The sequence below is a fragment of the Miniopterus schreibersii genome (assembly GCF_964146895.1).
Source record: "Miniopterus schreibersii genome assembly, chromosome: 10".
Classification (NCBI taxonomy): domain Eukaryota; kingdom Metazoa; phylum Chordata; class Mammalia; order Chiroptera; family Miniopteridae; genus Miniopterus; species Miniopterus schreibersii.
Window position 1 is genome coordinate 36,587,783 of NC_138110.1, and position 16,949 is coordinate 36,604,731.

Consider the following 16,949-nt stretch of genomic DNA (forward strand, 5'->3'; position numbering starts at 1 on the left):
GTGACTTCCAGTAAATTGGCAAATCTCTTAACACACCAGAGTCCTTATCAGTAAAATAGAAATAACAGTAGTAGTAGCTATCTGTATAAGTTAATTTAGCTGCTATAGTTATATAATATATATATGGTTATTGTATGTATATTAACTGCTCTAACATATATTGTGTTAGTGGTTTACATTAGATGCTTCTCACTTGTATCCCAAATGGGTGTTCTTGATTAGCAGGCAATTTTGTTCCAAGCCACAGTTCAGTGACCAAGGCTCCTTCCAGATGGTGGCTCTGCCATCTTCATCAGGAGCCCTCTGCGGTCTCTGTGGAAAGGGAAAGAGAACATGAGATCTGACACAACAGGTTAAAGAGGATGTCACGAGCCAGCTCTGCAATGTTACACATCACTTCTGCCTACATGTCATTGGCCAGACGTTGGGCACACAGCCACATTGAACTACAAGGAGACTCAGAAATTCAGTCTAGCTGTGTGCCCAGCCGGTAAGAGGCAAGACTGAGATGGGCAGCCAGGACAATATTGCCTCAGTGCCATCTACAATAAGAGAAAGATGTAAATCTGGCATTCTATTTTAAAGGAGAGTTGCCATTAAAATTGCTCTCATTGCCCAGCCAGCATAGCTCAGGGGCTGAGCATCAACCTAGGACCCAGGAGATCGAGGTTCGATTCCCAGTCAGGGCACATGCCTGGGTTGCGGGCTCAATCCCCAGTAGGGGGCGTGTAGGAGGCAGCTGATCAATGACTCACTCATCATTGATGTTTCTATCTCGCTCTCTCCCTCTCCCTTCCTCTCTCTGAAATCAACAGACATATTAAAAAATAAAAATTTAAAAAATTGCTCTCATTGTAGCTTACCAACAAAGTCAACAGTCTTAAAATGAGTTTTTTGGGAGTATTTTCTCACAAATAATGTGCAAGGTCTACAAATTCTAAACACAGTAGTTATCTTTCTGTTCCTCTCACCTAGTCGGTGAACACTTGCACAGCACGGAACTCTCAATATTCCCCTACAGAAAAGCATGGCAAAAATGTTCTCCCGAGGGCCAGTTTCCAATAGGTAGAACAACATCAGTGGAAAAGCAACTGTACCAATGAACACAATTGCAATGCATATGAAAAAACTAAGAGATGGTTAAAAGTCAGAGGAAAAGATATTGATACCAGATGTAAAAAAAAGTTTCAGTCTGGTGAGGCATGTGAAACTATCTGGAAATAATGCTAAAAACAGCAAAATAGGAAACGGCTACCAGGTCATGTATAAACATATGACGTTTTATACTTTTATATCACTGAGTCTTGTTGAGGTCAAAGTTTTATAAACACTCACTTGGTTCTTTGTACAACTAGGCATAGAGATAGTCAACTTAATCGGCCTGTAATCTTGCTTCCTTATTTTTCTACAGAATATGCCCTACCATTGCTTGTGTTCTTTTGCTGTAACCATGACATAACTAGTATGAATGGTCTTAATTCTAAGTAAAGTTTAGCCAAAACGCTAATGAAACAAAATTTACTCCAAATGCATTTTTTAAGAAATACAGGCTTTAAAAGAATGTTAAACAGCTTCTTTTTAAGAGAAGAAGGGTCTTACAGATGTTCAGGAGACCATTTTTGACGATCAGTCACATTAAAAGTAAAGCGGATGAAATGGATGAATTTTATATGTAAAATATGCCTCAGTAAAGTTGCTTTAAAAAAGTAAACAGAGACTTTCTGGTATTTCCCCCTTGTACTGTTCATCAGTCAGGATACATATTGAAGGCAGAGGGTCACAGACTTCAATGCTCAAAGGAATGAGATAGGGCAGGTACACATATGCCCCCATATCTAAACTGGACAGCCACTGGTGGGCTCTAATGCGCTGCCATACAAAAGGCAGGCTACACCTAGTGATTATTCCAGATGTTCTCATTTTTCAGAACTGGAAATAGATTTCTGTAAACTAAAACATTGTCAACACTGTGAGTCACAGAAAATGCATTTATAGATCAAATCCACCCCAAGGCCACCATTTTGCAAAAACTGAGAGGAACAATACCTTGGATATATTGCATTCATTCTTTTGTGCATAAAATATGCTTCAAGACATTAAGTTTTAAAATGTATATTAAAAATAAACTTTGAAAAAGAATTCCTTTGTGACAAAAAAAACCTTGATGGCCAAAGAAAAGCTTTTGTAATGAACATGCTAAACTTTCTTTGTGAGCCAAACAGCACAGCAAATGGACAACTATTTTGAAGAAAGTGGTATGGTAAAACCTGGACCTGAAGTGAGGCTCTGGAACCCAAAAGCTGACACCCCAAAGCAATAGGTGACAAGAAAGCTCCACTCCCTAGCAGATACACTGGCCCAGCCCCCAGCTTCAGAGAGGACTGCTAAAGACACTGGTTTTCAAAGGCAGAGACTGAACGAAGTTATTCTTATAATAAAATAATTATTTTAATGAAGTATTTGAAATAATTTTAAACATCTGATCAATAAGATTATACACAAATATGAGAATATGCTGCACTTTACAAAAAATAAAGCTAAGCATTTAAATATACAAAAACAACTTTAGGTATAGATCTCTTCGTAAAGTACTCTTAACATATACATAATTTATAACATTTTACATAATAACTTGCTGAAACAAAAAAAAAGTGGCCAATTTAAAACTTACTAGAGTATAGAGCATGGCCATAACAGTCCCAATGGGAAGAACATACTTGAGGTGTTTTCCTCCTGGAATTCTTTTTGTAAGAAACATACTTTTCCATTTTTAAAAACTTTCTTGGAGAATTTATTCTCTCTTTATGTGACTGTAACCACAGCATTTGTCACCAGCTACACACCACACAGGTGGAATTTAAAAAACACAAAACAAAACAGTGTTTGCTTTACAAAACGTCAGCTTCTTTCTCAGGTGAATATATGTAACATGCTTCTCATAATATATGTAGAGCCAAGAGTCCAGGAGATGCTAACATTATCTTTTGAGCATAGAACCCAAAATAGAATCCCTATTGTTAGCAATTTTTAAATCATCATTAGGATTTTTTAAAATCCAACAAGATGCTTAAAACACAGGGTGACTAAAAGATTTTACAAAACTGTCCTTGAGATTTAAAATAATACACAAAACAAAGAACTTCATTTTGAAATACTATAATTTGGAAATGTTTGGTAACATTTTCCTTTTTGGTTGGGCTGTAATTGTTTTCTGTTAACAAAACATGTACAGTTGCACTGGAGTTCCAGTTTCACCACTGCCCTCTTTAGGCATATGCAGTGCATTTCCTGTTTTATGATTCCATTTTCATCTCTCCCTCATCAGTTTGAGTGCAACGCCCCATCATTCCTTCTGATACTTCCCCGTTTTCCATTTTTCAATGAGGTATATCAGTAACTCCAATTCTAAGGTTTCTCTAACAAGGATGTCCCCTAACTTGGTCTCAGATGCAGCATATGGTGACATGAACCAGAGAACAGCAACCTCAGGCACAAACCATCCCCATTAGTCTCAGTTTTGACAACACTGCGATTCAGCTGACCAAAGTCACCACAGGCCCTAACTCTGTGGCTTGTCACCTTCAGCTACAGAAGGCGACTATCATGATTAGCTAAGCAACTTCTGATTCCAGCCCAGAAAACCTAAACAGTTTGAGACAGGTCTCATACAGGATGGAATAGAGTTTCTTTGGTAAGCAGTGACTCTTCCTCTTTCCCCTGCACCTCAACCAGGCTGTCTTAGGGAAAGACACCTCAACTGTTAACAGTTTGGCAAATAAAGCAGGTAAGTAACAAACAGGGTCTTAATTTGCTATGATTAATTGTACAGGTAAGCAGATGCCTATTTCTGCGTAAACTATATTTCATGACCAATTTTCAGAAGACAAAGTTGAATTCTGGTCATTAAGAACCCTATGGGATATAGAAGTAAGATTTAAGAAAAGTTTATAACTGTAAACAATGGTCTTCCCTACTGGTGATTATTTTCCAGAAACTGAAATTTCAGGACAATGCAACGATGCTCTTTAAGTCTTCTTTGGCAGTAAACAGCAAGGATCTGGATGGAGATGGAGTGGTCACTTCAGAAGGGCAAGGTATAGTGCTCGTGAATACTTCATCTCCCTTTCCTGTTCCATACAGAATATCAAGTCCCTGAGGCAGACTCTAGTGATTCTTGGACGAAGCAACTGCCTGGTAGCTGTCAGGCTGGGTGTCCCAGAAGAAGGAAGGTTGTCTTTTAAGCCCTAAACAGAAGAGAGAAACGAGTTTAAAATAAACAATCTTTCATCAAGGGACGCTTGTCAGTTCATTAGGTAAGAGCCTCTGGCCACTGGGTTACTGCTGGAGACAATATAATGATGTAGGCTCAACCCTGCCCTCCAGAAGCCTGGTCTCTTGGGGGTGCCCAACTGCCAGCACAGCTAGTGCATGATCTCCTTCATTCTTTGTCTCACCTGGACCATGGCCACAGCCTCTTAACTGATTTCTCTATTTCCAGGTTCTACCTCACTACATCCTTTGCTGCACATTGCAGGTCAGACTTTCCTCTTTGAAGGTCTTAGACAAAACTTTTGGGAATAATAGGTATGGTCAACTATTTTGATTGTGGTGATGACTTCACAGTGTATGTGTATGTAAAAACCTATAAGAATGTATAATTTAAATGTGCGCAGTCTTTTGTATGTCAATTACAAAAATAAAAGTAAAAGACTTACATGGTTCAGATCCCACCACTCTGTTTCAAAAATCTTCTGGTTCCATCACTATCCTTTTATAACCATCAAATTATAATTATTCCCTCTATATTTTTGTTTTGTTTTGACGGAGAGGAGGGAAGCTCTTTCTATGATCTCCAAAACACTATGGTCAAAATGAGTCAACTTCAGTGGCTCCCCATTGTCCAGAGTAGCTCCTTGAGCACTTGTTAAGCACTTTCTACACATCAACTCTTATCTTTTATATAGAATTGCAGCAAGTTATATGAGTAATGTCTCATTTATCAAATGAGGAAAGTAAGCTTAGACAGATTAAAAGCAACCTGTTCTAGATGACATAGCAATATTGAGCTGGGACTCAATTTCTAATTTAATCTAAAGGGAGTGCTCGTGCCCTGGCCAAGGGGCTCAGCTGATTAGAGTATTGTCCTGTACATCAAAAGCTGGCAAGTTCAATCCCCTGGTCAGGATGAGTACAGGAGGCAACCGACTGATGTTCTCTCTCATGTCAATGTTTTTCCTCTCTCTCTCAAACCAATAAAAACATACCCTTGGGTGAGGATTAAAAAATAATAAATAAATAAATAAATAAATAAATAAATACATACATACATACATACATAAATACATGAAGTGCTCTCAGTCACTGTGCTATATTATCTATCACATCAGGTATAAACTCATCACTGGCTTCCCCCCAAGCCTTATTTCCCATTGCTCCTTTACAAAGCATCTTAACTCCAGCCAAAAGGCAAAGATCAGCGAAAGGCCACTCCAGGCCAATCTATTCATCTTTTAAGACCCATTTTAAATGGGTATACTTGCCCCTCCTCTTCCTGCAAGGAATTTTCACTGTGGCAATTACCTTATGTAGCATTATAGTATAGGCTACCATCACCACCCTATAACCACTAGATCATAAGCCTTCTAAGGATAGGGACTATCATTTCTATGACATGTAGGACTTAGTAGAGAACACAGAAGAATGTAGATTAATAGCAAATTATTTCCTGAATTGAATGTAGTGGTTTAAAGCAGAACCAATATGAGTTCTAACTGTTCCTCAATAGATGATTAGATAAAGAAGATGTGATATATATACAATGGAATACTACTCAGCCATAAGAAAGGATGAAATACTACCATTTGTGGCAACATAGAGGATCTTGAGAAATTCATGCTAAGTGAAATAAGTCAGACAGAAAAAGTCAAGGACCTTATGATTTCACTCATATGTGGGATATAAAACTGAAAGCAACAAATGAACAAACAAGAAAAACAAACAAAAACTCATAGAGACAGACAGCAGTATGATGGTTACCAGAGGGGAAGGGGGTGGGGGTAGTAAAAGGTAAAGGGGGTCAAATGTAAGGTGATGGAAGAAGATCTGACCTTGGGTGGTGAGCACACAATACAATATAAAGATGATGTATCATAGAATTGTATACTTGAAACCTATAATTTTATTAACTAATGCACCCCAATATTTAATTAAAAAATGAATTAAATCCAATATGCCTGTATTAAGACAGTTTTCTAAATATCAATGTCTACATACCACTATTTAAAAAATAAGATTGGAAGAAAAAAATAAATACGGAATTCCTAGACAAAGGATAATTTTATAAAAACAAAATCCTTGATTCTCTTAATTTTTTTTTTAACCATAGTTTATTTCAAAAACATTTTGATAGGGCTGGGAACCCTCCTTTCTCCACCCAAAACACTTATACAAGAAAAGATGCTTATCTAACATAGGAAGCAGGTCTTCTCGTTCTACTACTATTCTTTTATAATAATCAAGTTATAATTATTCCCTCTACATTTTTTTTTTTGGATGGAGGGGAGGAAAGGCCTTTTTATGATCTCCAAAACACTATGGTCAAAGCAAGTCAACTTAATTCACGCATGTTCACAGAATGACCGGGGGGCACTTTATCTAATGGTCAAATAAAATTTCCTTAAAAGATACTATTCAGTTTTGGGGGATATGATATCACAATCACATTTCTATACTCCTTTGGTTAAACCTCCTCAAAAGTAGCCATGGGACAAATTTTGGAAAGTCCACATTTTAAGAAAAGACAAAAAGGACGTCTTTGGCTGCACAACTGCCTGGCTGCATAAATGGAGCCCACCTACGTACAGCACACAGCCAGTCTCGCATCACTTTTGCAGGATTCTTGGTAATGAACACAATTTGTACAAACGTGTCAGCTCTATAATTTCAGCTAAGAGTGGCAGTAAAGCACTAAGCACCAGCATGTCCCTCTTCCACGCGAACATTACCACTTAGAAGTTGTGCAACTCAGATGTAATCTGAACTCTTATAAATTATCACCATTAAAATATTTTCATAGAATGGACCCACCAGCTTTGGATTAAAAGGTATACATTAGGAAGAAAGTTTAAAAAGTGTGTCATGGGCAGTTGAGTAGCAATTTTGTTGCATACAGGAGTTATCTGTTTAAAATGATAGTACATTTAAGTAGAGGCAATTTTCTCAGCCAAAAATTGGATATATTATGCTAAAGCTGAATCTATATATATTTACAAATGTTTCCCACCAAGAGTTTCCCTAAAACCAGTTGTTCAGTGTTTTGTATGAATTTTGAAATCAAACAGTTAGATGGATACATTATGTCTTGGCAATTCTATTTCTATGTAAATACCCAGAAACATGTCCTATGTTCGTCCAAAGACATGTATGAGAATGTTTAGCACTACACTTCATAACAGCCCTAAACTAGAAACAATCCAAATGTCCAGTAAGAGTAGAATACATAAATTGTGGAATATTCATACAAATGGAATACTACACAGCAATAACAAACTGAGTAACAGGGATATCACAAAAGTGTTAAATGAAAGGATGCAGACACAGAGGAATATAGACAGTTTGATTCCATTTCGATGTAGTTTAAAAACAGGCATAGCTACAGAAGTCAGGATAATGATTCCCCTTGAGGGAGAGGACTGGACTAGAAGGGCTAGGAAAGATTTTCTGGTGATGTTCTCTTTCTTGATCGGAGTACTGTATGCATGGGAGGATATTTGCTGCGAAAATTCAGTGAGTCTATGATTTGTGTACTTTTCTGCATTCATGTTACATACTTCAATAAAAAAAATAAAGCACTACAGAAAACAACCTTGGCTAGGCAGGAAATAAAAAGGGGAGCAAAGAGGGAAGAGGAGAAAAGAAAACAAGGCAAAATTGTTAAGCAGGAAAAATTTACAAAGACCTAATGATCTGGGTAAGGAACAAAGGGGTCACAGTTCATGCCTGTCATGTGACAAGCCTGAAGGATCCAGGGGACAGAGCCATATTACAGCTGCCAGCACAGGGTTGAAAAGGAGGTCATTCCAACAGGATGCAGGAGAAGGCCTGAGGCAATGTTATAAATGAAATCAACCCCAAGGGACATTCAGTAATGCAACAGAAATGTCTTTCATAATTCACAACTTTACAAAGGTGATAGCGTTCTCTTCCCCCAAATAGTGACCGACTTAGAAAGTCAACCTTTCTTGAACCTGGATACAAATGCAGAGCATTTTATTCCTGTGCTTATGATCTGGGAAAGTCCATAATCCGACTTGTCATTTTCACAACGACCTGGCAGAATAATCAGCTACCTCTCAAATGACCATGGTAAGAGGGTAGAGGGTGCACAGGTAACTTAAAGTCATAAACACTCAAACTTGCCCTTTCATCGTCAGTTTTAATTTTCTTCCACCCCACCAAGTTCTTTCCCCAAAGCTACTTGGGACTGATTTCTGGGCACACTACACTGTTAATGCCAACGAACACTAATGTAGTTAAGAGACCAGAATGTGTGAGAAGAAAAGGCTTGTGTGACAATGTACTATTTATTTCTGAAATAGAGGGCTTTCCCAATTGACTTTCTACATGAGGATATTCCTTAATCCAGATTCTTCATCTGGATGAAAAGAGGGTAAAACGGAAGATGAAAATACATAATTCACTTACCAAGTGCACAACAGATGTTCCCAGAAGTGTCATCAAACCTAAATGTTAACATATTCTAACACTGACAGGTCAATTAAGTTAGCCTTCATTGATTTGTTCAATTGTATCACTAAACAAAGTTACTTATTTTTATAACCAAACTTCTGAGGTACTCTTTTGCTCTAATTATATCCAAATTTTATTCCCTCAACTTAATAGAGTAGGTTCTGTGAAGTAAAACCTTTAGAAGCTTTTAAACTTATTTTTTCCACATTTCCTTATATTACTGCTGTACTAACTGAGAAGCAGAAATCACATCTGTATGAGCCCAGGGGCTTCAGGAATCCTGCTGAGGTTCTCAGTGACTTCATATGGGCCTCTGTTTCTAAGATCCACCATCATCTAAGGCAACTTAGCTTCATGCTAGCCCATGTGTTAATTTAATTCAAAAGTTATCTGGGTTACTGGGCATCTACAATGGGCAAGGAAATATTTTAGGCAGCATAAGATATACAGGAGGACTGAAGAGTGGTAAACACTAGCTGTGCCTCCATAAGCAATCTCACACAAATTATTTAACTTCTCTGCACCTCAGTTTCCTAATCTGCAAAATACAGATAGTAACAGTAATTATCTCATATGGTTGGCTTGAAAATTAAATGAGAGCAATGCCTGGCATGCAGTATATACTCTATAAATGCTGACCCTTACTATAATAAATTAATTCATTAGTCAACTGGGAGGCATGGAAGGCTTATAAACAGGAAAGAGTGTAATCCTAGTTCCAGGCCTTTCCTTCCATCCCCTAGTTAAAACTAATTAAACTTTCCTGCCCATGTTCTATTCTCTTAAGTCCTAGCTAATTTAAAGAACTAATTTGTCCTGCCACACTTGCCTTGTCCGTCCCAGTGAAATTTTTAAATTTAGTGGAGTTTTGAATGCCTAAAGCTAAAAAGTAGACTAACGGGCATTTCAGACATGTGGCAGGCAAATGAAGGACATATCCTGGGACAGGAGTTTTTCATAAGCTCCTCCCATCAAACAGTGGAGAAACTTGATAACCACCCAAGCTTATCAATACTGTCTCTAGAAGCTAACATCCACTTCTTCCACTCTATTCCCTGAATCATAGGACTAAGAAAACAGAAATGTGTCCCTGAATCTTAATAGTTAACTAGGAACAAAAATGTAATTTTTAATAGAGAGCAGCAAAGCTACATTACATTTCTCAGACTCCCTACCTGATTTTACTCTAACACCATATTACCAGGGCAGCTCTTACAGGACAACTCAAGTCTTAAACTTTACAGAAGAATTCACAAGAACTAGACATGGGACTAGGGAGTGAAATGAAGATAGAGGGTGAAATGAAGAGGGTGAAATGAAGATATGGCTTCAAAACAAAAGTCAAACATCTTCTAAGTCTTGGAAGCAAGGATAAATAAAAAGTACCCTGGCTGCCTGGCCTTGTGTAACAAGAACACTAAAAACCTGTATTCCAAAGACCGGGTTTCTAGGACTGAATGACAGCACAGAGCAGAAAATACTGAGCTTTGAATCTGACTGCCCTCTGCTGGTCAACAAGCAGAACTTTTGAAGCAACAGATTTGCCTTTATCACTTTATTCTTTTTGCGTTATTTCAGAACACTGACAACCCTGCATGCTAATTTCTGCTCTAGAATTTTGTCACTTCTAAGTCTTTTATAAAAGTAATATGTCAAAATAGACTCATATGAAATGTACTTAAGGGCTACACTATTGTGTAATTAAGAGAGCAAGAAAGATAATACTGGTTGCCCTATGTTAATGAACACCTTCATCTTTATCCAAAAGAATGCTTTCTTAAATTCCAGATCTCACTGTTCAATTTCCTAGTGAAGTCTCCAATGGGATGCATCATAAATTCAACATGTCTCAAATCATATTCCTCCCTTTTCTCCTTTTCTTTCTTACTTAAAGGTAAGAAACCTCCCTATTACCAGTATTAATATTACTCACACTGCAATGAGAATATTTCTAAAACAATAAATAATCTGATAATATTTGTTTTCCTGCTTAAAATACTCCAATAGCAAAAATCTCCTACAGGACCAATTCCAAAAATCCAAGGAAGACATACACAGTCATCCATGAGCATATCAAAGCTTCTCCCCACAGTCTCATCTCTCTCATTCCTTTCTTCCTGGTCTCAAACTGTTGATCATGCCACAGAATATTTGTTTCTTCTTTGCTCCTGACAGTAATTCTCTCTCAGAACTCCTCCAATCTCTCTGTCCTATCCTTGTATCACATCGCCTAAGTTCTTTAAGACTCAACACAAGTAGCATGTTTCCCCAATGTTACAAACACCAACTTACTCCAAGTCCAGATGAGGTGCAACTCCTGTGCACTTCAGTACTCTGTAGTTGACTCTATATAGCATCACAGGTATTCAGTGCAATGCAACTACCTCTAACTTTCTCACTCACCAGAAGGGAAGGATTTTGTACCTCTGAATATTTTATACAGTGTTTGGCACTTAGTTGGTATCCAATCAATGTTTGTAATACGATCAAGTGTCTAGTGCTCAATAATATCACTTATAAGAATGAACAAACAGTGAAAATGAGCCATATTATGGGATTTGGAGCATTTAAATTAAGATCCTTCTGTCATTCTTAGCTTTAAGCCAAATAAATCTGGAAGAAAAATATAAAGGTCAAGTCTATTGATGGCTTGTTCCCAAGCATTACTCAGCCCTCCAACAACTATCTCACCTACTCATCGCCATGAAGCTGCCACCACACAACAGTATATTGGAAACTAAAACATGTCCAATGAAGGAGATGGATAAATTATAGCATGCCAATGAAATATGTAGAACATCTGATGACATGGGTAAGATATCCACCTTATATCACTAAGTAAAAAAGTAGGTTAACAAAAATATTACTACACTACGAATTTTGTAAAAATGTGATAGGATATAGATAACTTTAATTTCCTTTTCTAAGTTTTCTACAATAATCCTATTATACTGATGAAAATAAACATTTTAAATGTAAAAGTTCATATTATGGCATCATGAGAGGAATGTTTAAATAAATTATTAGTCTGAGGAATCAAAAGGTTTAGGTGAAAGGGAAGAGTTGACGGTCAAAGACTCACTGGAAATAAAATAGAGGAAGAAGACAAAATAGACTCCAGACACTAGATGAAAGAGAAAAGGGCAGGCTTTGGAGCTCTGATTAGGACAATACAGCAGAGTTAGGCTTGTAGAAAGGGGGACAGTTGCCATTTCAGATCAAATGAGGTAAATGTTGCTTTTAAAACCCAAATGTGTTCTTTTCTTTGTGATGGCAGAAGACAGATACAGCAAGTTGTCTTTTACCTTTGAAAGGTTATCTCAGAATGCTCCAAACCACTGGACTTCTGGCAAGGTCACCAAGATGGCAGGTCCCTGAATTGGGGCGGGTAGGATTCTCACCCCCTGGTGTATGCACCTTACCAAATGTCTATAGGAGTTGGTACTTCTAGTTCACAAGCTCCAATACGCATGGTATCAAAATGTAGGTTAGTATAAATGGCTTGTGGAAGGGAGAGGCTATCCAGATTATCACATAAGGCTTGATTTAGAGATAGGTTAGTGAAGGTATTATTGCTGAGCCTGCCAGTTGAGAGCAAAATAATTCTGACAGTCTTTACTAATAAGTATAGAGAAAAAAGGCATATGCCAGATGAATATCTGCATACCAAATACCAGGAGTTGCACTGATTTGCTCCAGCAACAAAACCACAGCTGGAACAATAATTGCAACTGAACTTAATATCAGATTAAGTTTATGATAACCAATCATCATTCTCTGAGATCCATCTTCTTTACTGCCAAAGAGGTGAGCTGAATGGGGATGTGGTAGGAATCACTACTTCGGCATCTTTCAAATCCTTAATGGTGGCTCTGCAATCAAAAGGTTGCAGTTCCCCCTCAAGGTAACAATTTCCTATTTTGGTAGGTAAATGACATTCTAGTGGCTTCAATTTGGTTGTCTCTCACTTCCACAGTCAGTGAACCAAGGTGAGAACTCTGGTAGTTGTTAAATATGTCTATTCTAATTATGCATTCCAGAAATACAGAAATAACCATATTGGGCCCACTGTGAGATGGACCTAAGCCAAAACTCCATTGACTGATAGAAAACTAGTGTTTTGGGTCTCCTATAATTCATTAGGTTCAGTCAGTGTTCAGCAATCCCTAAAAAGTCTAATAATTTTCCCTTCCCCAAAGCCCAGTCACACTAGTAAATGGCTATATATCTTTTGGGGATAGGCTCCAAGGAGATTCACAATATAAATTTTTGGTTGTATGGCAGGGTCTTTCCTTAAGAGGACCTGGCTTTCTCTTCATTCAAAGGTCTCTGGGTTTGTGAACTGGCTTAAGTCCAGGGACTGATTGAAGGGTTATAACTCTTTACTAAGGTCATCCATTTCACACTACTGTTCCCCAGGTCTAGAGCTCTTCTGTTTATACAAATCAATGATGAGGTAATGGGTTGCCCACAATTATAGGGATACTATGATCAACTGGCTAATGCCAAAGATCCCTGCAACTCAGATTATTGTGATATTAGTGCTTTGGGTTTACTGACCATTACAGTAATTACACCTAGTTAGTCTTTAGCAATTAAGTGCCACCTGTCTTTGCCACCTGAGATTCTATCACTTCTGCTGAATTTAGGATCCTAGTTTGATGGTAACAACGCCTATCATTACTACTAGCTTAAAGAGAATAGTCAACAGAGCTCTTAAGGATGCTGAGGCTCCCCTCATGAATGTGTATCTCATGAATGTCTTCTGGACCTTCCCAGGGGACATGTGTAATCAAGTTTTGTGCGTTTTTTAATGAAAAACCCATTCTAGCATTCCAATCTCCCTGAGCCTTTGAGTAACATCCCCTACAGTATACAAATAAAGTTCTAACATCTATCACAGCTTTACTTAATTTAGGCCATCTTTTAATGTAGTTTTCAGTCAACCAACCAAGCAAACTGTTAGAGCCACTCCTAGCTCTCTAATAATATAGTAGTACCTCAGTTTTTGAATGTAATCTGTTCAGGAAGACCATTAGAATTCTGAAACATTCAAAAACTGAGGATCAACAGTCAACAGCTAGGCCTCAGGATCTTGCACTCAGCAGAAGCCATGGGGCACGTTTGACTTCCAAGGCGTGTTCAAAAACCAAAGTATTGAATTCCAGGTTTATGGCGTTCATACACCAAAATGTTCATCAACAGAGACGTTCGAAAACCGAGGCACCACTGTAATACCTAATAATACCTTCAATCTGGACTCTCTGCTTAGTGAGCCCATATCCGTAAATTCAGCCTGATCCAACTTTATATTCCTTCAACTCTGATCCCAAACCCTTAGGATCCATTTCCACACCATACTCCAGGTAAATGCAGGAAGAATCATGAAATTCTTTTAGTATGTATCATACCTCCTCATGGGTAGTAACATTTAGTACCTCATCCTCTGGGGGCTGTTGGAACTTGAGTCTGGTTATAGGTATAGAAGAAATGAGAGGTGGTGAGGATGGGTCCTGAGGAAGATCAGTAGTCTCTTGCAGGGCAACTACTTAAGGGAGGTCATTACTGATTCCTCAGGAGACTAAGCTGCCTCAGACAGAGGTAGAAGGACTGGAAAAGGTGGCTAGGCAGAATTGAGGAGTTCAAGGTTCCCAGCTTCACTGGAAACTGCCCATATTCCCACCCCAAATTTCAGTTTTGCATTCTTTCCCAGTGTCATAACTTTAATAGAAGAGACTTTACAAGTCTAGAAATTCAACTTGCATTGTAATTCAGCTACTTGCAGGATTAGACTTTGGGTTTGGTTTTCAGAAATCTCTGCTTTGGCTACAAGATGTAGGGTTTCTTTCAGGACAATCACAGAATTCAGAATCTAAAGCCTTTTCTTTCCCTAAGCTCTTCAGCGTACAATGAAGGGACCAATCTATACCATTATTTTTATTTTCACTAAAGTGTTCTGTGGTAGTAAATACTGTTTCCCAAAGCCTTCCCTTCTATGGGCATTTGATTACTAGTGTCCACAGTGATAAGTAACTGTTTTGCCAGTACATTCCATGGATCACCAGTGTCCCCTGTTACTAGAAACAAAGTCATTAATGACTTTAAATCTAATGACACCAGAGAAACACTTGTGGAAAACCCAGAACTAATTCATGAACCCATCATTAAGGTGCTGGTTCTCTGCAGCTACTACGGTACAATCTGTATCAGCCAGCATTTGATCAGACAACACTAGGGATGATACAGAGTATGGCACTATTACACAGATTAGGCCCTATGTAATCAGGAACCTGGTTAAACAGTTTATGTTCAGCTGTTGACTGTGCAGGTCCTGGCCCAGAGTTAGGAGAAACCAAACGAGAGGATCTGGGTGGAGCAGAGGAGCCCTGCTGTTCCCATGCCAACATTTGTAAGCTGCCATAGCACTCAGTGTCTCCACACTGACCTCCCAAGAATAAGAAGAATATGGCTGCAGCTTCACTTCTGCCTTTCAAAATCAAAATGCCTCATGGCTGATACTAACCAGGAGATATGAGAGAAAAGGAATTCTGGGAAGCAAAGCTCCAGCTTAGATATTCTGATGCAATACAAATCCACCATACCACCTGTGTCCTTTATTTGAGACCTTCTCTCTTGGCTACTTTTCCCCCCAGAAAGAATGCCCCTAGTCTCTAATCTAAGTCAATTTCAACTACTGAACACTCTTATTGCTGCTTTCTCCCCTCTTCTTTACTTTAGTGTATTTATGTTGTTTTCACTCCTTTACTAACATTTGAGAAGAAGAAAAGCTAAACCCATAATGTACAATTCAACATATTTCACAGGAAGTCCCTGGAGATGGCTGACAAAGAGTCAACCTTTAAGTCTCTCGAAAATGTAAAAGACCCAACCAAAATTTAGATTTATGTTTAAGTCATTAATTAAAAAGGCAGATTCGTTTATGAAAGTGTGAACAAAGTAAAATGTGAAAAATGTATTACAAAATATAAGGAGCAGCTTCTTTATCTAAAATAATAACATGCTCTAAATCCTAATGAATCTACAAGATATTTACAGAAAGTGTTAGATGACAATAAATCTGTTTAAATCTCTAAGTCAGCTGTAATTATGGTTTCCCTGTAGCCTGGCAAAAGAGAACAGAGGTAAAGAATGGTACTGCCTGTGCCCCTCAAGGACATGAAGATTAAAGCTGTGCCCTTTTATGTCAATAGCCTTTTAGTTAAATGACTTATGCACTTTTAGGAATGAAGAATCACCCACTGTATCAACCAGAAAAAGAGACAAATATCTTTTGTCTCTCTCTCTCTCTCTTTCTCTCTCTCATTAATAAACATATCCCCAGGTGAAGATAAAAAAGAAAAGAAACATTGTTATGAATATTTAATCATTATTAAGTAACAGGAACTATTGAAAGTATTGCTAATAGGAAAAAAGACTGCTAATCCAAGAATCTAAAATTAATACAGGAAGTGAAGTTAATGTCTTAACATTCCAAAGGACCCCAAACACATCACCTAAGCAATATACATATACAAACATACATGTAAATACTCTAAGGTTCTAATTTATTCTAAATATTTGTATAGCCTATATTCATTTAAAAACTATCTATATATTAACTTCAAACCACAGCAGTAAACTCGGGACAAATTCAAGTACTCCCAAGTAGTAAATTTTAACTATTTTCTTTCGCCAAAGCCAACAGGCTGTATAAATATTTGGTTATATAAGTAATTGGTACTTATTGTTTTTTGCCAGGATAACACAAGGAGACAGTAGCTGATGCTATTCAACTTTGCCAAGACTTCTGATGGTATCAAATGTAGTTCTGTAAGACGCCAGTATAATATATAAATTGTATAAACAGAAAAGTCTTTTTAAGGATAAGAGGCAGTTTTGCTGTGTTTTCCATAACAGAAAAAAATGCTAAAGGATGAAGGTCTAAAACTAATTTCTCCAAATTTATTATTGCTGATTTACTACATACAAAAAGTGGTAATCTATGAATGCTAAGGTACTAAGCGTATTTTCTGAATTTTACAATTTTAAACCACCATCACTCTATTCAACCTTCCAAACTGAAAAATATCCCATTAGTAAGAAAAAAACTTACATTTGAACTAAAGAGCTACTCTTCAAAGAACTAAACGCTACCTCACTCTCCTCTGGGATTATATGCTTATTCCAGAAAATTTAAATTA

At 37.7% G+C, this 16,949-nt stretch overlaps 1 protein-coding gene across 1 annotated transcript in view; it reads right to left on the reverse strand.

Moving 5' to 3' along the window:
- Window positions 1-2,437: 2,437 nt before the first annotated feature.
- The window catches only part of TAF4B (TATA-box binding protein associated factor 4b), a 100,205-nt gene continuing 85,693 nt past the window's right edge, over window positions 2,438-16,949 (reverse strand). The window contains exon 15 of the mRNA XM_081150037.1: window positions 2,438-4,244. Within this exon, the coding sequence (XP_081006163.1) occupies window positions 4,077-4,244 (168 nt within the window). The 3' untranslated portion in view covers window positions 2,438-4,076. The remainder of the gene's footprint in view (window positions 4,245-16,949) is intronic.